At 49.1% G+C, this 24,635-nt stretch overlaps 1 protein-coding gene across 1 annotated transcript in view; it reads left to right on the forward strand.

The window, feature by feature from the left end:
* The first annotated feature begins 78 nt into the window (after positions 1-78).
* Positions 79-24,635, forward strand: part of LOC116944879 (noelin-like) — a 77,959-nt gene continuing 53,402 nt past the window's right edge. Inside the window, exon 1 of the mRNA XM_032958736.2 lies at positions 79-508. Within this exon, the coding sequence (XP_032814627.1) occupies positions 320-508 (189 nt within the window). The 5' untranslated portion in view covers positions 79-319. The remainder of the gene's footprint in view (positions 509-24,635) is intronic.

Here is a 24,635-nt window from a genome sequence, read left to right on the forward strand (position 1 = left end):
CGGCAGCGGCGGCACAGTAAATGATTAAGTTGCGCACTCGCGGGCAGCGTCTCGCAAGAATCCCTCCCATCCTCCCATACCTCCCTCCCTCCCGTCCGTCGGTTCGTCCGTTCGTACGTCCCTACCTCCCGTCCCTTCCTTCCTTCCTTCCCTCTCTCTCTCTCTCTCCCTCTCTCTCCCCCTCTCTCTGCGGTCGGGATTCGAGACGGGATTTCGGGGCTAACGGGCAGGGCGGTGCAAGAGGCTGGCGGGCTGGCGGGCGGGGAAGACGGGCAAGGCTGAGCGATACCACGAGACGCCTTTTGGCGGAAGAAGTGCGATGATGGCCCCCGCTCGACTCACGCCGTCCGCGATGGCTGCTGCCGCTGTTGGCGATGCTTCGATGCGCCTGGTCTACCCGCCGCCGCTTGGGCCGCGGGGGATGCCCCGGCCGGCTTCTGCAACTCGGCATCTCGGCCTCCTCGTTCGCCTCCTCGTCCTCCTCGCCATCGCTACTACGGCGGCGCACGTAAGTGTGTGCACGGGCCGGGCATTTTAATTGTACTGTATTGTAATTGCGGCGGTATATATTTGTTGTTGTTGTTCTTGTTTGTTTAAATGCAGAGATTCCCGTAGCAAACGTGGGTACACAATCCAGAGGGGAGTGGGGGGGGGGGCGGAAGGGGTTTGAACTACGGTGTTATTTTATTGCCTTAAAATTCTGAACTCGCCCCTTCCAGCACCTGATTGTCCATCGACGGTGACATGCGTACAGTCTCCTCCACCACGGTACAGTGGGGGGTCGCAGCGGCATTGAATATGTATTGTGCAACTTACTCTGGTGGAATAAAACCAAAGAAAATAATACACAGTCACACATTCACGCACGACTGTGTGTGTATGTGTGTGCCCACGCGCGTACGCGTGTGTGCTAGACTGCAAAAAGTGTACACTCCACACTTGTGTGTATGCGCGCGCGTGTGTTTTTTATATTTAGTAAAACCTGCTTTGCGTTGGGGAGTCACAATCGTATCCTCATGGGAATGCTGCATCGTGCAATGTGATGCATAATTCAGGAGCCATACATCCACATCAGTAAAGCGGAGGTAACTTTTAGGTGCAATGCCAGGCCCACTGCCAAATCGATGTGTTTTTTGTTACGTGTGAAGAAGGGGCCGTCAACATTACGACCCACCAACACTAATGACACATTTTGTCTGGATCGCTGATAAGAGTTTATGCCAACACAACCATCAGCCTTCGTGATTAATGCTGTTTCTCAACGTAGTAGCCAAATAATCCATCGCAGTGGATACGTAAGCTCGTTGTCTATTTGGTTGTTGAGTTTGTGTGTGTGCGCTGCGCTATGAACCTGGCGACCTAGGTTCGATTCCCGCTCACGACCAACACCAGTGACGATTATCTGAACCGATCCTGGGCCTCCCCTAGGTCGACTCAACCTCAAATGAATACCTGGTGCGGTGTGTGAACATCGCTACTGGGGAGATAAAGGCGGCGGGGCATGGTGCTGGCCACCCACCACTTCGTGTGCAGTGCCGGCCTTCAAAGGTGCTTGCTAACAGCACTTGCCCCAACAGTCTGTTTAGGCTATACGGGGGATCTTTGTCTTTGTCTATAGGAGTGCAATTGTGCTCACGCCTGCTATATTACAGATCACATTTACATAAATGCATCACTTCGACACCGGGTGCGTGTCCAAACAAACACATGGGCGGCAGGTGATTGCGCAACCTTGCTTTTTTGCCGCCATGCATTTTGCAAATCCCGCGAGTCCCGAGCGTAAAACACGTCGCGTATCGCACGCAACGCTCGCGTCAGGTCACCGCGGACTGGACCCGACGTTCCGCGATGACGCGTGTGGCGGGAATACAGTGGCGGTGCTTCCTCAAACGCGATCTCGGCACCGCGAGTCCACGTCCTCAATCCGCAGCCCGCGCGCGTTAACGAGGAGGAGCGGAGGCAGTTTACCGCTGATTTATGGTCATCAGAATTGGGAAATGGCGCGCACGTGTTCTCCCGTTCCCTCCAGAGTGCGCCTCAACAGCAAACACAAAATCAATAGGAGACCAGCAGTGCCGCAATGGCTTTCGTGCACGAGACGCGCTCTCTATGTAGAACGCGAAAAAAAAAACTCCGACTCCACGCGAGACGTGTGTCCAACACGGGTGTTGCCTCTTTCGGGTGTAAGAGGCAAGCAGAGACCCTTAGCGCTCTCAACACTCGAGCAAGGCTATGGTTAATTCTCCTTCTTCGCTGCTGCCTTCAACACGTGCCTTGAAACAAGACGGCGTTCGGTGTCGCGCATCAGGGGGAGAGACAGATCTCCATTGACGTCCCGCTACATTACATTTCAAATGAGATTGTGTTATTAAAACCTGATTTTGTTGTTGTTGAAGGCAACATCGCTGCCCTCGCCGTCTCGATGCTGTGTGTGGTGTGAGAGAGAGAGAGAGAACTTGGAACAAGCAGATGAATACGAGGTTGCGAGAGTACACCACTCCTCAGCCAGCCAGACAGCCAGTCGCTCGCTTCACAGTAGAAGCAAGCGAGCTCCTTCACAGCTGAAGTCCCCTTCGCGGCGGCATTTGCTGCACGTTCCAAGCCCTCCGCCTCACGCATATTTGCGATGAATTGTCAACGTGTCGAACCCCCCCCCCCCCGCAAATTCGCTTTGCAACGGAGGAAATCGCCGATAATTGTTGTTACTTTGCACGTCATATTCCCCATTTGGGAGGGGGAGGGGAGGGGGGTCGCTGGGTTGGCGAAGGCTTTCCCGGCCGGTGCGCGGCGTTGACTTAGAACGCCACGGCACTTATCGCCCCCTGTTCACGATGCGATGCGCCGTCCGTTCGCTCCCTCCGGTCAGGTCCGTTCGCTCCGTCCGCGACGCGGCCCGGTTACGCGCGGCCCGCTTGGACTTCGCGTCGCGCCAAAACACGCCCGGCCCAAGGGCGTTCGAGACAAGCGCGACCGAATGTACATAAAGCAGACTTCAACCTCGGCGCAGACAATAAGTTGGCGTGACAGCTTTGCGAGCACGCATGCGCATCGCTGCCTCGTGTCAGATTATGTTAGAGTAATGCGCAGTAAAATGTGATAAGGTATAATGGGTTAAAGGTATAGGTTACTGCATATTTTGCACCAAAGACGTTCTACGTGGGAGGGGGGGACACGTGCAAACAAATACAAGGTACACACGCGCGGCCGCAACGTGTATCTGGAAGAAAGAAAAAAAAACCTTCAAATATCACGGGGGCTCTCCGTGTCAGACGACTGGTAAATGAAACCGGCTGGCGTGATCTGGCTTGGAGAAGGCGGGGGAATGCTCCTTGCCTCTTGTGAAAAAGCCCCCCCCCTCCCCACCCACCGTCCTTTACGGCCGCTTCGGAGTCTCTGCAGAGGGATCCTACTCCCCCCCCCCCCCCTAAGGACGAGTCGCGATCATAAAAGACGCTCAGGGCCACGACGTTGATGAATTCATGGTCTCGCGCAATCAATTGGCGACAAGCACGCCAGTGCGTTCCTCCGCCACGAAGGAACGTTTTTAAAGGGAGCTCCCACTCTCCTCACCCCCCCCCCCCAAGTGAGGGCGTGGGGGAGGGGTAGCAGGGTAGAGGGGGGGGAGAAGAGGAGGAGGGGGACTTCTACCAATTGATTGGAGAGACGGCCGCCGGTCGGTGCACCACTCTCTGCCAAAGCATTGCTTTGCATTTTAAATCGAGCCGCGCCATCCGGTCTCAATTATTCTCCCACTCGTGTCATTCCTCGACGCTCGCTCCGAGCGGTAACTAAATCTGCGTTGTCACAGGCATATCCCACATTCCCAGCCTTATCAGAGCCCGGGTCGTTATCTTCCTTCTTTATTCCCCTCCGCTGGTTCCATGCTGGGGGGTAAGGCAAATGGAAGGAAGGCCGGAAGGCTCGGGAGAGTGGAGGGGGCGCTTTTTATTCGTGCGTCTTGGTTTCTCGCAGTCGCGATTAACGTCATTCCGTGCGATAATAAGTCCACTCGTCTGTACAGCGACTCGCCACGCTGAACAACAGCAGCAGCAGCCGCAGCAGCAACAATCGAGTGTCGCACCTCGACTCGCGCAGCTATCTCCCGGTGAACACTTTTATTATTTTATCTACGCGTCGACTGCTTTAACGATTTCAAACCCCGTGTTTGGGACAAAAGTAATTCCCCGCAAACGAGACCGGAATATTACGCCCCCCCCCCGCCCGCCCCACCGCACAACCCCGCAATAACGAAGAGAGAGACGTCTAATTAAACTTAGCGAAGGGTGTAATTTCCACAAAATATAATAACCTGTGAATTCAATATATATTTACTACTTACTCTCACTTGGGTCTGTGGTGTCTGGGCGCTTTTTTCTGACTCGAGAGCACAAATCGTGAAGGTTACGCGGGCTTGCCCTGCGTGTCATTGGGAGCGAGGTATGAATGGGGGGGGGGGGAGGAGGGGTGGTGGGAGCATCGTTGGATGATCGCTTTTATTGCGATGATTGGCACTCGTTCACACAGACGACAGATAGACACGTGGTGTTAGCATGCCTGTGACCTACGATCCATGCACGCGCGCGCGCGCGTGCGTGCGCATGTGTGTGAACAAGCCGTTAACCAAACCATCTGACTCATCTGGCATGCGCCCCATCTGGTCGGATCTCACGAGCTCAAGCAGAGCGGACGTCTCAAGAGTTGCTCGCATGGGTGCCCACCACGGACACAGACAGGGTTACTCACAGGGCTGCTGCGAGGTGGAGGGGGGGAGGTCATACGCGTTGGGGAGGAGATGGCAGTGCTGCTAAAATCCAGTGTTGTCAGTGTTGTACTCCACCTCTATAGTGTGTGCTCCCCGTGTTCAGCAACCGGCACTAAACAGCGTGGTGAGGTGTTGGTCACGTAACCCCCACCACGACCCGCGCGTGCGTGTGGGGAGGCCCTCGTCCAGGAGTGCACTGACACATGTACACACATACACGCACGCACGTGTGTGTGTAAATAATGAAGGCGCTCTTCTTCCTCCAGCACCGAGAATGGGAAACGCGTTGCCAGTTCGCGCCGCGCGTTCATCATGAAATGTGGCCCGTCAGCCGCGTGTCCACAACAACAACAGTTGTGTACACAGGGCGCGAGAGAAATGAACACGCGCTTTAACTGACTGTTGTGGCAAGTGCTGTTAGCGAGCATCCACCCTTGGTGCATCGCGCACCGAAGGGTGGTGTTGTGACCAGCGCCTGCGCCTGGCCGCCTTTGTCTCTCCTGTGCAGGTGTTGACACGACGTGTCAGGTTGGCTGCTACTCGGCGCGAGCGTAGAACTAAACAGACAGACAGCCATCTATCCGTCCCGATGGAGAGGGGAGAGGGGGGCAGCATTGAGTGAGAGTGATTCCCCTTGCGTGCAAAGAGCGACGTTAGGAGTACACTTACAGCCGCGTCGGTGACCCCCTCCCCCCCCGGTAAATATGTGCCGTATCCCGCACAACACATCCATATATATACACCTATCGTTATGGTGGTGTTTTTTTCGTGGCTACAAGTCACGTGCCACTTACTCCAGTCGACTGCCTAACGGTATCCCGGATTTTTTTTATATATATTTTTTAAAAAATTAAGTGATAAAATAATAAAGATCTCAGTAGTTCGCCTATGGGCTCAAAAAGCAATCGGTTGCAAGCGAGTGCGCAATCGGATTTGCAATCGTTGCATTTTAGGTAACGTGCAATGCAGCCTCGCGATTTTATCGGTGCTGCGCATAGCCGTATGCAGATATGGTTGGTGACGCTGTTGACAGAGCTGTCTTGTTTTTTTGTTTTCACTCGTCCACATTGTCCTATCCACTCTCACGCCTAACGTGGCTCTTCAAATGCCCGTGAGTTGGCAGAACCACGCTCACATGTTGTCGGAACGATGAAGTTGGAATTGGCCCTTTCGCACAGCTCTGCAAGCCGTGCATGCGACGAAATGCGCCGTACGATTGAGCACACGAACACAAATGGGCACCGTGGTGGGAATTATTCTCTTCACTCCTGTAAATGGTTCTCCCACGTCCCTCTACCCGCCCACTCACCGACTACCCACACGGTTCCTCTTATCCGTCTTTGTCTCTCTCCCCGTGTCTCGCGTTCTCCAGCAGCCCCCATCCTACACTCCCCCTCCCCCCTCCCTCCATCTTTGTAAGTCCACCCATGCCATGGGTCAAGAACTGAATTATTGAGCATTTCAATAAATTTGGCAAGTCGTGGTAAGTGACAGGCGGCGCGGCTGTACAGAGTTTGTCCTACACACTTATTAGAGTCCTTCATCCTATTTGTGACACGTGCCACTTTTTGCGTGTTAGTTTGGGCTCCGAAGTTTACCCTAATGCACCCAAATTAATTTAATAATGAGAATGCTCGGATGAATCTAAATGTATAGAAAAGATCCCCCCGTATAGCCTGGACAGACTGTTGGGGCAAGTGCTGTTAGGGAGCACCTATCAAGGCCGGCATGGCACACAAGGGGGTGAGTGAACAGTACCACGCCCGACCGCCTTTGTCTCCCTAGTGGCGATGTTTACACACCGCACCGGGTATAAATTTGAGGCAGAGTTGACCTAGGGGAGGCCCAGGACCGGTTCAGATATTCGTCACTGGTCTTGGCCGTGAGCGGGAATCAAACTTGGGTGGCTGGATTCGTAGCGCAGCTCGCTGACCACTACACCACCGCTCCCCACACGCACACACACACACACGCGCACACACAAACCACGTCCGCATTTACCTCTGGTCGCTCCTGTCGGGCTCCGATTAAATATGCATGAGTCCAGGAGGCAACACGGCATTGTATAAAGAGGAATTGTATCCAGATGCTAGTCGGATAGCGATCGGTAAACCTCGTGGAGGCCACGCTATTGTCACTGAAGGTTCGCGCACGAACGTCAATGAACCCCGTGACCTGAGTTTGAGTCTCGGCCACGGTTGTGGACTAGCTGAAAGCGCGTTCGCCCACGCGTTAGGTTCGCGGTTCGAATCCGGCGGTCGCCCTGGTGATGGCTCAATTGGAATTTACGTGAGGATCGTCGCCCCCGACTGTGAACGCTTGGCAGGTTCCACCTGAAGAAGAGTCGCGAGACCTGCCGAGTATTTGCTTGGGTAAACAAGCGACGTGGAAATACGTAATCGGTGCCCAAGGATTACATCTGAACCGGTCCTCTCCCCCACAAGCGCCCGATCCCCCAACTTCACAAACCATGCATTCATCAGCGCGGTGAAGTATGATCAAGCAAGCCAACATGACCCACACTCTTTGGAGACGGCCGTCATCCAGAGGTGGATTCCATAAGGAGCTCTGAATAATATCACGCGCATGCACGCGCTCGCGAGCATAAAGCCATTGGCGCACACCGTGTGCTTTCAAATTACCCGGTACAACTACACTCGACGGTGTTGTGCACTTTTTTTTTATTTCCGTAGTTGATCTTCACATTGTTCTGTTTGTTTTATTTTGAACATTGTGCCAGCAATGTTCGCGACGAAACAGCGATGTGGGCTGAAATCCATGGTGCCTCTTTTTGACGTAATTATTGACGATTATAGAGGCAGCAGTTGCGAACTGCGTGGCTGAATGTTGGGTTTACGCGAAATATAAAGAATTAGCAAAAACAAATTGTGAGTTAAATCTTGACTTAAAGCTTTCGTGACTGCAGGAATTCATATTCTTTGGGTCTTTCGGTAAAGTCACGTAGATATTTTCTTTGAACCTATCTACGTTTCTTTACCGAAAGACCTAAAAAATATAAATGTTGAGTTATTCATAATATTATTATTATTATTACGCGCGTTTACCTAGATATGCCTCACTGCGATCTCAAGACTCTTTATCAGGAGGGTCTTGCCAAGTGTTTGCAGTCGGGGTAATTTGCAGGTATTTTTTTTTTGTTGCAATGGGATATGTTTGACCAATGTTTGCTTAACGTCTTGTTTAAGCTTTAGAAGGACAACGAAGAATCCGGAGGATATTTAATGCAGAACAGGGCGAGAACATACAAACTCAACACAGACAAGCGCCCGAGTCGGGAATCGAACCCAGGTCTCTTCATGCTGTGAGGCAGGAGGGTTACCACGTCGCATTGACCCTTAACATCACCAAACTAAAGCATTCAAATCAACCACATCCAAGGTGGTAACAAACACACCTCTGGGACTCTTACATCGAATGCCACCGCGGACACTTTGTGGTGCTGTATAAGTGATGAGACTCGTACGATAAAAAATAAATTCTACCGTGTGTGTGGTGTGTGTATCCAGTTTTTTAGACCGCCGTCTAAATTATAATCATATTACAATGAGCGATACCTTCGTGGACACGCGGCGCACTGTATTCGTCCGTGAGATTCAGCGGTCTGGCAAAGGTCCCTTTTGATTTGTCAGAAACGCAAAGACTTGGTGACTAAGTATCGCCCACTAGTGGTATTGGCTGGCTGCTCATGAACATCGTCGTCCGTGGATATTCCTGCCAAACAAGCGCTCACCGCGCGTATCCACGCCGCGCTGTCGGGGACACGTGCTGTTAGCGAGCACCTCTGAAGGCCCGCACGGCACACGATGTGGGTAGGTGGCCAATACCACGCACGGCCGCCTTTGTCTCCCCGGTGGCGATGTTTACACTTCGCACCAGGTACTCATTTGAGGCTAAGTCGACCTAGGGGAGGCCCAGGACCGGTTCAAATAATCGTCACCGGTGTTGGCCGTGAGCTGGAATCGGGTCGCCAGGTTCGTAGCGCAGCGCGCTAACCGCTATACACGCACCTACACACACACACCCGTCCATTCAAAGCCCGTCACATCGGAACCCACAAAATATGGCGATGTGGCATTTGGCCCTGGCATGAGCGTAGAGAGAGGGAGCGAGCGAGGGAAGGCGATATTTATTCTTGGTTCGAGAATGCGTAATGCGCCATACGATTGAAACCATCGACTTCGAGACGGCCCGGCGTTTCCTCGTGTAAGCAACTCGCCAGTGTTTATGGGGCAAGAGGAGCGAGTTTAAGGGTAAATAATGTATCCGCGACAACTGAATGGCCAATCATAAAGACAAAAACGCCCTACTCTACTCCATAAAGTGCGGCTGTGAGTGTGTGTGGAGCGGTAGTTTAATGGCCAGCTCACTGCGCTACGAACCCGGTTCGATTACCGCTCACCGCCACCATCAGTGACTTATAAACCGGTCCTGGGCCTTCCCTATGTCGATTCGGCCTCGAATGAATACCCCGGTGCTATGTGTAAACATCGCAACTGGGAAGACAAAGGCGGCCGGGCGTGGTGTTGGTCACCCACCCCCTCGTGTACCGTTCCGGCCTTTAGAGGTGCTTGCTCACGGCACTTGCCTCAACAGTCTGTTTAAGGCTATATAGGGGATCTTTGCATTTGTCTTTCGGAAGAGTAGTGATTAGCACATTGCCCTGTTAACTCGGCAGCTCTAGTTCATTTCCCCTATATTGGACATCTGTGAAAAGAGCTTCTTAGCTAATCGGATTCATCCAGTCTAAATATATATTCTAATTCTGATGAGTGATGTGTTGTCCTGGGTGTCACCAAACAACCAACGCATGGTGAAGTCAAACTAACCATCATAACCAACACGCAGCGGCGTTGACAGATCTTCGTCCTGCAGTTAGATGGGCAATTACACAGCGCTGTCATTTACTAACTGCTATTTTTACTACTTCAACATTGATTACAACATAATTAATAATAATTGCATTGTATATGGCGTCATTCATGCGCATTGCATTCCACAACGCTGTACACTCATTATATATAAGGGTCAAATCCTGTTTACAGCAACTACCAGGAAATAATTTAAAATACACAAAGCAATAAATGACTGAATGCACGTTGAACTTCTTTCGCACCGTGCCTGCAAAATGGCACCAAAGCATAAAAAAACCACCGTAAAATAAAAACACCGATTTAAAGAAAGTTCTAAGCAATTGCTCAAAACGGAATGACCAGGGGCGAGTCACCTGTTGCCCCAACCGTTTAGTCAGTCGTCCCCACCTCCCTCCTCCCTGAGGCGTGCGATGGCCAGGCGGACCTCCAGCGAGCCCTGCGGCATTCTGGATTCAAGTGACTCGTGGCAGCGGTGAGGGCCGCATCAAAGCGCGGCGGTGCTCCTGAAACTGAGACGGAAACGAGTGCAAGTGGCCTCGGAGAAGCGCAATAGATTTTTGTTAAGAAAAAAAAGCCTTTTTGGAGTTACACGTGTGTACGTTTGACGATATTTGACCGTGCGATCGAGCGCGTTTGGGGCCACGGCGTTTGGTAGACCACGCAGATATCAAAGTGAGCTGCGCGTTGCCCCCTACAGAAGCGTTGGGTTAGGTTCACGAAACCCCATCTGTGCGGAACTTCCATTGCCCCTCCTTTTTGTTTGCGTGGTCCGCTTTCTCCGCGCTCTTCCACGTGCCAAAGGCCCGTCGCGGGAACCTGGTGCGAAGGGAGTTTTGTAATTCAGGGAGCATCTCGAGGGCAAGTAATGAATGTCATTACTGTAATTATAATTAAGTCAATAATAATCATATAATCGGCAGCACCGGAAGCAACGGTCATTGTTTCCCCACTGGTGAAGGCCCTCTCTCTCGCTCTCCCTCCAAGTCATCTCCATCACTCAACGGTCCTGAGGTGCCACAATCCATCTCCCTGGTGCTCTTGAGCCGCTCTCATCGCTCCATCTCATCCAAGTGGTTGTCCTCTCGGGCGCTTTCTCTCGCTCTATTTTTAGCCGACGAGGGAATCTCGCGCCCGCGACGTTTATTCAATTCCATATCGAACGTGTGTATATATATACTTTTATTTCTCATGGGGGATGAAACACATAGCGTCTGGAGGAAAAAAACCCCAACACACTCAAGGGGATTACGGGCAGCAACAACAACAACCCCGCACCAATGGGATCATCAGCCTACTTCCTGCGCTGCATCCTGCTTACTCGCTGCGTCTCGCGCTCCCCAACGGCATCTGGGGCACGCGCCACATGGCGCAGTCGCTGGAGATCGCACTTGTTGTATTATTTATATATTTGTACGGTTGAGGTCAGATGCACCCGAGGTGGGAAGCGGTGGAGGGCAGCGGTGGGGGGCAGTGGTGGGGGGTCGGGGAAAGGGGTGGGAGGGGTGTCTTGGGGTGAAGGAGTTCCTGCGGCTTAAATCGACTGCTCTCAAAAGCCCACGCGTGTGTGTATATATATCTCTCTCTCTATATATGTGTACCGCAGTATATCTCCCACACACCTGTGCCCCGCAGTGACAACCCGTGCGAGCCAGCACGCGTGTCAACAACCACGCTAAGGCACCGAGAAGCACAACGCTACCATTTTTGTAGCGGTTATTTATCGGTTGCCGGAGGAGGTCTACGGTGCCTCTGAGTTCCCGGCTGCCGTGCTTATGATCTGTGCTACATCACGGCGAATATTGTTCGTGCCCTCCTCCTGTGCAAGTCTTTTGTTTGCCCTCACGGAGTCAGCGTCGTATATGTTATATATCTAGGATGTCTTGAAACATGCATTGGGATTATATTTATGCTGCTGTAAATGTCCACGTGATGAGCTATCGTTTGTGGCCAGATCGCTTCTGAAAGTTAATAGCTCAGCGGGCTTTACCTGGTAAGATAAAATATAGTTTCGTTTTATTTGCATATTTGTAAGTAATTTGTTTACCTTTCCTATACTTTCCATTGCTATCGTGATTTTGTGTTGGTTGTTACTATAACGTTCAGACCCGCCCCTCCTGGAAAAAGAGCTTAATGGCTTATCGGATTTCTCCAGTATAAATACATATTCTGATTCTTTTCTTTGGGTCTTTGGGTAAAGTCACGTAGATAGAAGAAAAATAATAACAATAAAATAAAATAAAAAATGAAGTGAATAAAAAATAAAAAATATCACAACTTTTCGATCGCAACACAAGCGTTTGTCATCAGGCGAAAAAAGAGGAGGAAAGCTGCTGAAGCAGGCTGTTTTAAAGGTTTGAAATGGGTGTAGCCCAAGGGTCATAAGCGAAGTGGGCGGGGCTTGTTATGTTAATGTGAGAAATTTGCATGTCAATGTAAGATCGGAGAGCTACCTCCACGACGAGGGTGCGGAGGTAGCCATTGTATTGTGAGAGATTAGCATGTCAATGTAAGATCTCAGAGCCGCGGCCACATCGAGGACACGAGCGACGGTGCCTGTGTTAGTGTGAGACATTTAACCTGTTAATGTAAAATCAGAGAGTCGAAAATAACTGCTAACATCGGAAGGTAGGATGGAAACATCACAGCCAATTATGACTAAAACTTGTTAATAACGTCCTTCCAATGATTGTTCAGCTTGTACCCATCTTCTCGGTTGAAATTGTGTCTGTGTCTATATATCTGGATGGCTTCATGAACGATTCTTTGTTGATAGCCAGTGGGTTTGCCGAGTACCTTCGTCTCTGCAAACCCAGGATTGTCAGCACGGACTAACAAAAAAATGTATGCATTTATATGTGGTGACACTGATCGGAGTTCCGCGTAAGTAATATCATTCGTTTGTAGGGCACGTTTCATCCATGGATGCCAATGCGCCACCATGTATGGAAAGCAGGACATACAGAGAACATGCAGGGTACACGAGCCGGACTAGGCGGGGACGAAAGGCCAGTTTTACAGAGGTGAGTTTTTCAAGACAGATCGTAAATATAGCTCACGACGCTGTTTGTCTTAGTAGCAAAGGTTAATAATGATCAACTGCAATTCATGATGATGAGTTTGTATCGTGTGCTATAGAACGAGACGAGGGGTAAGAAGGCAGTGTAAAGTAAATCCCCGTTTAACGCGTGGCGTTCACACCACGCGTGATCGCTTTCACGCGTTTTTTTTATGTCACGGAACGTATTTGGCTTAACGTGCCTGGCGCACGCCTGTTATAACGCGAGCCTAGCTCGTGACTGACTACTCGCTATAACGCGAGTCTAGCGTGGGACGGACTACTTTTATGGGCAGCGTGGGTGTTATCAGCGTTGGTCGTTGATGGTGATAGCGGGTACTGTAGTGCCATAGAACTGGGACTGTAGTAGCGTAGTACTGGTACTGTAGTACTGGTACTGTATGACCATAGTAGTGGTGCTGTAGAACCGTAGTTCCTGGTACTGTAATACTTGCAATGTAGTACTGTATTACTGGTACTGTAATACTGTACTACTGGTACTGTATTACTGGTACTGTATTACTGTTACCGTAGTACTGGTACTGTGATACTGTACTACTGGTACTGCATTACTGGTACTGTACGACTGGTACTGTGGTACTGTATTTCTGGTACTGTAGTACTGTTACCGTAGTGCTGGTACTGTAGTACTGGTACTGTAGCACTGTATTACTGGTACTGTAGTACTGTATTACTGGTACTGTAGTACTGATACTGTATTACTGGTACTGGAGTACTGTATTACTGGTACTGTAGTACTGGTACTGTATTACTGGTACTGTAGTGCCGTAGTACTGGTACTGTAGTACTGGTACTGTATTACTGGTACTGTAGTCCTGTATTACTGGTACTGTATTACTGGTACTGTAGTACTGGCATTGTAGTACTGTAGTACTGGGACTGTATTACTGGTGCTGTATTACTGTAGTACTGGTACTGCAGTACTGATACTGTAGTACTGTATTACTGGTACTGTATTATTGGTACTTTAGTACTGGTACTGTAGTACTGGTACTGCATTACTGGTACTGTGGTACTGTATTACCTGTACTGTAGTACTGTAGCACTGGTACTGGTACTGCAGTACTGATACTGTAGTACTGTATTACTGGTACTGTATTATTGGTACTTTAGTACTGGTACTCTAGTACTGGTACTGCATTACTGGTACTGTGGTACTGTATTACTGGTACTGTAGTACTGGAACTGTATTACTGGTACTGTATTACTGATACTGTAGTACTGTATTACTGGTACTGTAGCACTGGTACTCTAGTACTCTATTACTGGTACTGTAGTAATGTAGTACTGGCACTGTCGTACTGTATTACTGGTACTGTATTACTGATACTGTAATACCGTAGTACTGGTACTGTAGCACTCTAGTACTGGTACTGTAGTAGCCATATAACTGGTACTGTGTAGTGATCCACACCGTGATTCACGCCGTCATATACGGCCCACCGTGCTGTTCTTCCTCAGTCTTTGTTCCCGCAGCATCTTTGTGCGAGTAGCGTTATCTAACTCCCTTATCATTTGCACGTGCAATTCCTCTCTCTCTCTCACACACACACATACACACACGTTATACTTTAATTAACGACTGGCACACACAGCTCATTTGTCGAATTATTATACAAACGCAACACGTGTACAGAGAAATATGTAAAACAGCGTGCTGTCAGAATTAACAACAATATTACGGGCTGGAACGGTACCCCCCCCACCATCAACGTTATTCCTGCACGGGAATAAGCGCTCCTCGCTTAACGCCAACTTTTTTGTCGGGAACGCAACCCCCCGCGTTAAGTGGGGGTTGCTCGCCGCACGGTGCACCGGTCACATCCGCATGCGGGATGACGCAGCGACCTCCTGGCCCACGTACCCCTAAACCAAGCCTCAAAAATTAAACCCAGAGACCGGATCCCTTCAACGGCAAAGGCGATGGAGACCCTCGGCCCAAGCTGTTTCGGTCACGACTGTTTGACCATACTTCACCACGCTGGGCAGTGTGGGTTTTCCGAAGGTGGGGCGAGGGAGTGATGTGGGAGGTGACAGGACCGATTTGAGATAACCACTCTCCACTGATGTTAGCCGCGACTGGAGTTTGTGTGTTGTCTCTCTCTCTCTCACCCCGTGGTCGCGTGGATTTTTTTGCTCCAGGTTCCTCCGGGTATTTTTCCCTACACATTTAGAAAACACGCGGTTAGATTATTTTTCTGCTGTCAATTTCCATAACATGAGCCGCTTTGTTGAGCTATAATTTGTGGCCATGGCCCCTTCTGAAAAATAATCTCATAGCTCAGTGGGCCTTACCTGGTATGATAAAAAAATGGGTTAGTTTTACTTGTGTAATTTTTTAAAGGGATTTGCTTACCTTTCCTAGACTTTGCAATCCCATCGTGTTTTTCTACTGTTTGTTGTTGCAACGTTCTTACCCCGTGCCCCAACTGGACGTCTGTGACAAAGAGCTTCATAGCTCATCGGATTCCTCCTGCAGTATAAATACATATTCTGATTCTGACTGGAAAGAGAGCGTACCTCGCTAGATTCGTGTGGTATCGCGCTAACCACTGCGCCACCGCTCCTCCAACACCCCCCCCCCCCCCTCCCACCACCGCATTCACCAGGATCCTAGCTGGTGTAGTCTCATGTAAAGTTCCTTCTAGAAGACCGTGTGTATCCGCTGCTTGTTTTAGGCATTATTTGCGTAGGGCGAGGTCAAATGAGGCAATTGATTTAATTGGAAAATGCCGTTCGCCTGCAATACTTTTGCGCAACATTAAGCACGGGAAACCTTTCTGCAAAAAAAAACCACCAAAACGGAATTCAATAATTCAACCTCGCATCGGCGTTGCTCTGCGGGAACGATCCGTCTGCAGCGGACGATTCGCCCGTATATTTCAGCCGCCCAGCAAATAACATTCGAGATCAGTGCAGACTCGGTGTGGCTTCACGCGCTCCGGCATGAATCTCCACAATTCGTCTTCTGCGCGTCGAGGTTTCGCTCGTCCGGGCTGCCCACCCTGCATCAACCGGGCCCTGACCAGCGTGGTGAAGCATGTGCCCAAGGAAAGCACGCCTCCACCCACGGCTGTGTAGGTCGCGCGTCAATTCCAGCAGTGGAGTGGCGCTGGGGAATGTATACGTTTCGTACGTGTAGAGGACGGAAGGAAGAAGAAAAAAACAACTGCAATGATGTTTCGTCATGTTTACGTCTGCGAAACCCTTTCCACCTGCAGTATTTATACACGTTTTAAATATGCACGGCTACTTAAACCACACGTGTGTATGCAAATATAAATGCTTCCGCGAAGTCATTTAGAAGAAATGCCATTTGTATCCAAGTCTAACATTATTTACGCAGAATTTCAAAGCAACCTTTTACTGTCTTCGAGTGAAATGTGGATTCACTCTTCAACACACCGGTGGGCTAAAGTAGTGAATTGTCTTTTGTCAACGTGACACTTTTTTTGCTGATTGGCCGTGTCGGGTGGTGGAGGGTTACGACACATTTATAAATAAACGCGATCTAACCCAAAAACCTTTATTATGAATAATATTGGTCGCGAAAGCCTACATGTTAAACAAACTACAGTCTAACTCTTCTTAACGCATAACGATGGGCCTCCATAGAGCCCACTGTGTAGTGTATAGTGTATTGTGTAGTAGTGTAAAGTAGTGTGGTGTATAGTCGTATAGTGTATAGTAGTGTATAGTGCAGTGTACAGTAGTGTAGTGCCTCCATAGAGCCCACTGTGCAGTGTATAGTGTATTGTGTAGTAGTGTATAGTAGTGTGGTATATAGTAGTGTATAGTAGTGTAGTGCCTCCATATAGCCCACTGTGTAGTGTATAGTGTATCGTGTAGTAGTGTATAGTAGTGTGGTGGATATTCGTGTAGTGTATAGTAGTGTATAGTGTATAGTAGTGTAGTGCCTCCATAGAGCCCACTGTGCAGTGTATAGTGTATTGTGTAGTAGTGTATAGTAGTGTGGTGTATAGTCGTGTAGTGTATAGTAGTGTATAGTGTAGTGTATAGTAGTGTAGTGCCTCCATAGAGCCCACTGTGCAGTGTATAGTGAATTGTGTAGTAGTGTAGAATAGAACCCCTCTTACCGATCATTCTCCTGTTAACGATGGGCTGTTGTATGGACAGTAAATATGAATTAATGCATTGATTAACCATGTTTATCTGAATATTATGTGTTTATAATTGTATTAGTATCCTTAAGTATTGATATCAATTTGTTTACATTATAAAGTACGTTTTCTTTGGGTGAAAAATGTTAACTTGCGACGCTATCGGAACGAATTAACCCTTTAACGCGTATTTCCTATTCTCGCTTAACGACCAAAGCACTCAACGTCCGGTTTCGTGAAACCAATTACCGTCATTAAGAGGGCTTCTACTGTAAACACAAATTGCTTTCAGGTTATCGAAATTGGCGTGGTCCGGCAAAAGTGAGCGTGGCCTGCTCCCCAAGTTATCTGGTTGAGCCTCCCAGAAAGCGGTGGTTTTGCCGCATGCTGTAGGAATGGGAGTTACCGTGGTGTGATGGTCATCGCACCGCACTTGCAATTCCGAGGTCGCCTGTTCACGTTGCGTACTCTGGCAGGGCAGTCGACGTGGGCGAGCTTTTTTCTCAAACTCCCCGCTCAGCCGCTGTCCACCCAGCGATATTGGCGCGTTGCCACCACAGCTCGTCGATCGGCAGCTTCGCATGCGGTGGGGTAAAGCGTGGGTACGGCAAACCGCTTCCAGCACTTCTGGTCAACCTGGAAGAGCAAACCAAATGCCCTCGGGTGGAGGCCCTACTGCGGGCAGTGTTTGCGAGTGAGAAATTACAGGCCTGCGCCTTTGCCTGTTTTAATGTGATCGTAAATACCAGAAGACCGCCTTAGAAACGTGCACTGTGGACAGACGAAAGGTAAACATCGCTGGATGTTTTAAAGTGCTTTATCTGTAATGGGCGATCGGGACCCGAATGGAAAGGTTAGGGGTGAGCGGGGTCAAAGAGGGGTCAAGGGCTCGGCGGATTCACGATGGTCACCAGAAATCCCTATTAGAGGAGCAAAAGAATAGCCGGTTCATTCATTAACAAATGAAACATGTGTAAGTCACACAAATTGATCGTACATAATACATTTAGGTGGTGCGGGATAAAAAAATGAATGCGAAAGAGTAAAGTCTTCGTGAGCTAGTCCACCTTCTGAATTTCTATATTGCAAACATTTTTCCGTATTTATTTTAACAGCAAGCAGTACTGGAACACAATGAACAGGGATGCATAACCCCAAAGCCATGCGCACATTATAATTTAGTCGAAGGCTCGAATTGCGCTTCCACTCTAATTGCTTTCATTCAATCCTTGTTTAAACTTAATGCGATCTTCATTTTTTTTTTGGGGGGGGGGGTGAGTGTGACCTTGGTTCATAATATATATATATTTTAGAGGGGTTATAAGCTACGTAATGATCCGACCAAATCCTGTCATTAAGAACCCTCCAGCACCCAACGCAGCCAAGCAAATGCAGTGTCACATCGTGTCCGGGGGGCGGTTAACGCGTCCAAGTCGGAGTCTTCTTCCGTCGACCGCTACACCCGGAACTTTGCTGGACATCATGCAGATAATGTGCGATGGCGTGGGTTCGAATCACACGTCATATCTCATTTGCTACGTTCGGTTAACAGCTGAGCACTCACCGTTTCTTCACGACACACACTGGTGCCAGACATTTGCGTGGCCGCACCCCAAAATATAAAACGATCGATTGCAGTGCTGGCGGCGAGCGCCCGCGAGTTCACTTGACCCGCGTGTCGTTTGATGTTACAATTAATTAAAATGTGCGTACATTAGGTTACTCGGATCTCCCCCTGAAATATAAATTGTCTTTCTCGTTGGACTTTCACCAGGTTATAAATTAAAGATAAGCGAATAATCGATATGTAAGCAGTTGGTAGATTTCAGCCAAAGCAGAGCGTAATGCTTATTCCAAGACTAATGTTGGTGTGCTACATAATCTATCTCGCCTTATTTTGTCCCCATGAGACTAATAACAACTCACCATATTTGTATACACAATCATGTTCATGCGATTTTTTGAAGATAGGGTACTATGATATCGGCTTATTATGACTATGCGTACCTTGTACTCTAGTTGTAGTGCCTTACACTGACAACCCCTACTCCAAGCCAGTCTAGCAGCTTACCATAAAATATCTAGAGAGAAACTAAGCTATGTGTTAGATTGTTAAGTTAGTACTGGTAACTTACATGCAATGCTGTTTAGTACGGAATGATGACTTTCCAATGCACATTCATCACAAACAGGGGCCTTGTTATGGCTGCATCTCACAACTAATTTCATACACACACACAGTAGCGCCTTAACAAAGATCCCCTATATGGCCTTAACAGACTGTAGGGGCAAGTGCTGTTAGCGAGCACCTATGAAGGCCGCAACGGTACACAAAGGGGTTGGTGGCCAGCACCACGCCCGACCGCCTTTGTCTCCCCAGTGGCGATGTTTACACACCGCACCAGGTACTCATTTGAGGCTGAGTCGACCTAGGGGAGGCCCAGGACCGGTTCAGATAATCGTCACTGGTGTTGGCCGTGAGCGGGAATCGAACCCGTGCCGCGGGGTTCATAGCGCAGCGCGCTAACCGCTGCACCATCGCTCCCCACAAACAGTAGCACTGGCGATTATTTGAACTAGTCGTAGGTCTCCCCTAGGTCGACTCAGCCTCAAATGAGTACCTGGTGCAATGTGTAAAAGCAGCACTGATGTTGGCCATCGACCACCTTGTTAAGGATCAATAATGATCGATGACGCATCGTTTGTTGTCCTTCCCCTAGAGCGGTTGGCTACGCACGGTGCGAAAGAAGTTCAACATACGTACATACGTGACGCCCATTTATTATTAAACACTAACGAGGTCCCTGAGCTCTTCGAATCGCCTTCTTCTAAGGACTCCTAGGTAAAGGCTCTGATTCCTGGGCTGATCGCGCTTTTGCCAGTTCAATTCCCAAGCTTTTGACCAACACTTTGCCTTTGCTGACAAGACGATCAGAGTCGTGAGATACATTCAAAATGTGTCTTGAAAGCAGACCTCTTTCAACCGGCCTTAAATTCACACGAGTCCTTGCCGTTTAGCCTGCGGGTTTTGTAGATGTCCTGCTTTCCATACACGAGGCGCTTTGGGATCTAGGGATAAAATTCACCGCTTTTGCAAATGTAAATTATTATTATTATTATCATTAAGCCAGGAAAGCCTCCACTGCGCCTCGAAACTCTGCTTCAGGGTTAGCCTGATACATTGGAATGTTTGGCCGACTCCACGACTGAACGTTTTGTTTGTTGGATGTAGGAGGGGAAGACCAGAGCGAGCACCGGATAGAAACACCCACCACAAATAAGACGGGGGATTGGGGGGAAGGGTAACGATCAAAGCTCAGCACAGATGGATTCAAGAATTCCACTGCCGTATTCCCATCCGCTGGCCACCTTGCAGCCAATGCCCGTAACAAGTCTGCTAATCTCAAGTGGTCTCTCATACTAACCAGGCTTAACTCGGCTAAGCTTCTGATATCCGACAAGGTCGGGTGAGTTCCAGCTGTTAGGTCAGTGATTGTCTTCCGGCACACTTGCTCACTCGCCCCGACTGGACATCTGTGAAAAAGAGCTTTATAGCTCATCGGATTCATCCAATCGCTATCCAGGTCTCAACGCTCCTTTAGCTTAAGACGTTCTGACGAGATCCACGGTTGATTTGGTCGCAGGCACACACCGCAGTGGCGAAGGTGCAGCCCCGCAAATTGCACGATCACGCGACTCCTGGCGTAATTGGGCCTCCCACTGCTTTGGCCTAATCTTCCACGGTGGCGAGACCGTCGTGGGCCAGGCGCGAGTAACCCACGTTTTAGCCTCCACCACTCGTGACCCTGCCTAGCGACTGACTGTGGGTCGACAGCAGTGGTGCGAGACGCCCTTTCTGGTGGTGCAAGACGTGGCCAGATGTTTTTTTTTAGAAGGTAAATCATCGAAAGACAAATTAATCACGGGCACGTCAGTACAACTTACTTTGTTTCGTCAAGCCCGATGTATTTATTAACATTAAACATTTTTGTAACGACTGAGAACCAAATGGGGTGCAAGGCTGCTGTAAAGGTTTAAGAACCACTGCCCTACAGCGTTGTAAGATGCAGTGGGCGTGCATGATGCTAGGTATATATATAAAAAATGAAAGTTTGATTATTATTATGATTATTTGCACCGCCGAGTGGAGATGTTGTGAAACACGTGCCATCGTTTCGACTGTCGCACCGGGAGGTGGAAACGAACCTGCGGGGTCCTCTGGTTTGCGACGCGAGTCACGGCAGCGTCCTATCGCGACGGGGTTCCCCATTGTAAACGACCACAAAACCCGCACCGCACAGAGCCGTCGACCCAGACGGTTTACCCCGTATTCTTGTACAGGGAAATTGAGTTTTGAGGTCCATACGGCGCTACAGCCGTTTCAGTGCAGCCAAAGCCAAATTTGTATTGTCTATTTGCTTGTGTTTCTCCATTGCGATGGGACTTTGTAGGATGATTGTTGACATATATAAGGGCACGGGGTAATCACTAAGATCTGAATTGGTCTGTAATAACGTAGGGCATTGATAATGGTTTGGCAGGTATGTAGTGGTGAGTGTAGTCGTGGTGTGTGTGTACTAGTGGTGAGTGTACTAGTGTGTGTACTAGTGGTGAGTGTACTAGTGAGTTTAGTGGTGAGTGTAGTCGTGGTGATTGTCTGCTTGTTTGTGTTTCTCCCTTGGGATGGGACTTTGTAGGATGAATGTTGACATTTATAAGGGCACGGGGCGACCAATAAGGTCTGAATTTGTCTATGTAATAAGGAAGGGCACTGATACGGGGTATTCAGGTATGGCACCATCAAGAGCAACGTGGTTGTTGAAGCGTGCGTACATGTATATAGCTACTATAATCACCCAGGAATGTCTGTCCGTAACGCTCTTGACGTCACTCCACATCGAACAACCCCCCCTCATTAATAATCATTATAATGTGACGTCCTCCAAATAGACACCCCCCCCACCACCAGTCATATTAATTAGCGGGTGACGTCACTCCACATGGGGGGGCGAGGCGCCTCCTCCCCCCTCCTCGGCGTCAACTTACAACCCTCACTACAGAGGCAGAACCCTGACGTCATCACGTGATCTCCGTAACGCTGTTGAGACATCAAAGTACAAAGGACGTCATGATGAACAAGGGATTATAACCTTTAAATGAAATAAGTCTGTGTCACCGCGCCCTTACAAATTGCACACGAATGGATGCAATGAATATCACCTCGCGGTCTGTGTTTTTCGCTTGTAAGTTTCTCCCAACATCGGGGCCATAGATTAAAGCCGTAATGATTGTCAAAATGGAAACTTTTTTCGCCTTTTGGCGTTTTCTAGTCTGACACTGGTGAGACTAAACCCTAAAGAAGGCCGTCTCTGGTGTCGACAATGCGTGTCGAATTATTATCAGAGCATGTTTGTTTGCATGTTCACCACAAGTGCCGTGTGCGTGGTTAATGTAGACACGATTCCTTGCCAAAGGTTTCTGTCTGGTGTCTGAATACCTTAACGCGACAGTTTTATTGCCAGAAAGGGTAAAACCTATTCTCATTTCTTCGCAATCATTCGCGTTTTGGGGGTTGGACGCACGGACGATAGGTGGGAAGCGTCATGTTATACCGTACGGCAGGAGCAGCCTGCTCTGCGAGCGAGTTCGGGAACACTTGGCATGCGTGCAGGCGGTGTTCACCCACCCTCATCGAGGTTCAACAGTCGGCACCGTGAGCATAATTACTGCCACGTAATGCCAATAAAACTCTCTCGAGTGCGTCTTCGCGCGCGTGGAAGTGATGGCTTCAACCAAACATTGAGATGCGAAACAAATTGCTCGTGAGAAGAAGAAGAGCACGGTTGATGCATTATTGACCTTGCTATTTTTCTCTCCCGGGAATCAACTGCGCCTTTCGTTTTAAACACACATTTTGCTTTCCTTTCCACAAATTTTTAATTTGCACCCACGTTCAATTCTCGTCTATTCGGCGTGGGGGCTGGGGCGGGGGTGATCAAATTTAATACCACGTTGAATTGAACGTGGGTGCTGTGCTGGGGTTGTAATGTTGACAACGCCATCCACAGCCCACCAATTTGATCGTATCTCCCGGCGTGGCAGTTTCACATTTTAATCTCAAGCTCCTCCTCCCCCTCCGTCCTCTGCCCACCGAGCAGTGTCAATGATTAGTCATCGGCAGCGGCGCACAAGCACAAATAGCAAAACAAAACTCCACACATGCATCCATAACACCGTGGCCTTAAAATGAAATAGACATATATAATAGGCGACATTGTGGCCAATTGTCCTTCATAGCACACAAGTAGAACGTAAATATATGTATCGGTATATAATAGATGCATATTTACGTGCTATGAAGAAGGGCCACTGTCATAAAACGTCACCAATATTATATATTTTTTCCCTTTTGAGGCCACATTGTAATTGACAAACGTTTGTGGTTTTGCCGTATAAGTGACATGCCGCCGTTAAGTCGATCTGAATGTCGCGTGCGGTGGAGCAAAGTGTGGGTACTGGCGCCTCTTCCAAGACGTCTGCACCGAGCGGAAGAGTAGGCCAAAGTGCTTTCTAGACAGGCAGGCGCGCTCTATCGAGCTCCCGTCTTAACGTCAAGCAAGCAAATATGCAGGGCTGCGCCTTTACCGTTTGAAGTGGAATCTTACCGCCCATTGCTCCTGCGAGTCGCTCCCAACCGCAGTGTCGACGACAGGGAGCACAGGCTGAGCAGAACTTAGCGCACGTGACCGGCTGCTAATGGACGACGCGCACAAGCACCAGATCTTAATTAGCCAAATTGTTGCATGATTGAGCGTTTCCAATTAAGGGACACCCCCCCCACCGCCCTCCACTCCCTCCTACTGCTCGTGTTGATTGAAAATAAAGGCATATATCATCGCAGTCGTTAATGTAATATTACTATGCACAGTGGCTCAATTAAGCTTCGGGTACGGCCGAAGCCGAAGTGTGTGGTTTATCAATGTCGCACACTCGCACACCACGTGCAAGACATTGCTACTACAGTGCATTATGTTGTGCCCTGGTATTTGCCCGTCACTCTCTTCGTCCCGTTGGTCACAGAACACCGTCCTTCATATGTCATCTTTCTCTCTCTGCTATGGAGAAGGCCCATTATTGCTCTACACGTCAGCTTTTACGTGATTTTTGTATCGGTCATTTCAGAGCGCAGTGTTATTTGACGACTGTTGTTGTAGTTGTTGTTGTTGTGTTAATGCTCGTGCACCATTGCCAACGGCAGTACCACGAACACAATTAGTGCCATCGTTGTCGTCGGAATACGATGACATCATCTCCGTGTGTGGGCATGAGTGAGCCATTCTATATCACATTTTATTTTATCAAAGTTAGTATTGTTTTTTTTTACCAGGTAAAGCCCACTGAGATGGTTAGCTATTTTTTTTTCAGAAGCGACCTGGCCACAAATTATAGGTCAACGAAGTGGCTTCGCGTCTGGAAATGTACAGCAGCCAAATACTCTAAACGCGTGATGTTTATTCGAAATATGAGGGGGAAAACCCGGAGGATCCGGAGGAAAACTCACGCGACCGCGGGGAAAGAGATCATGAAAACTCCAAATATAGAGACGTCAGGGTCGAGATCAACCCCACGACCTCCTGTAAATCAGGCGAGGTAGTTAACATCTCGCCTTGGATTGACCAATGCCGCTGCTGATAACGAATGGTCTGTTTTTGCTCACGTTCATATCATCACCACAGCGGTGAGCATAGATTTTTATTTTGACCGCGTGTAGTAGCAGTAGTCGT

The sequence above is a fragment of the Petromyzon marinus genome, chromosome 22 (assembly GCF_048934315.1).
Source record: "Petromyzon marinus isolate PM22_M1 ecotype Great Lakes invasive population chromosome 22, UKy_Petmar_22M1.pri1.0, whole genome shotgun sequence".
Taxonomy (NCBI): Eukaryota; Metazoa; Chordata; class Hyperoartia; order Petromyzontiformes; family Petromyzontidae; genus Petromyzon; species Petromyzon marinus.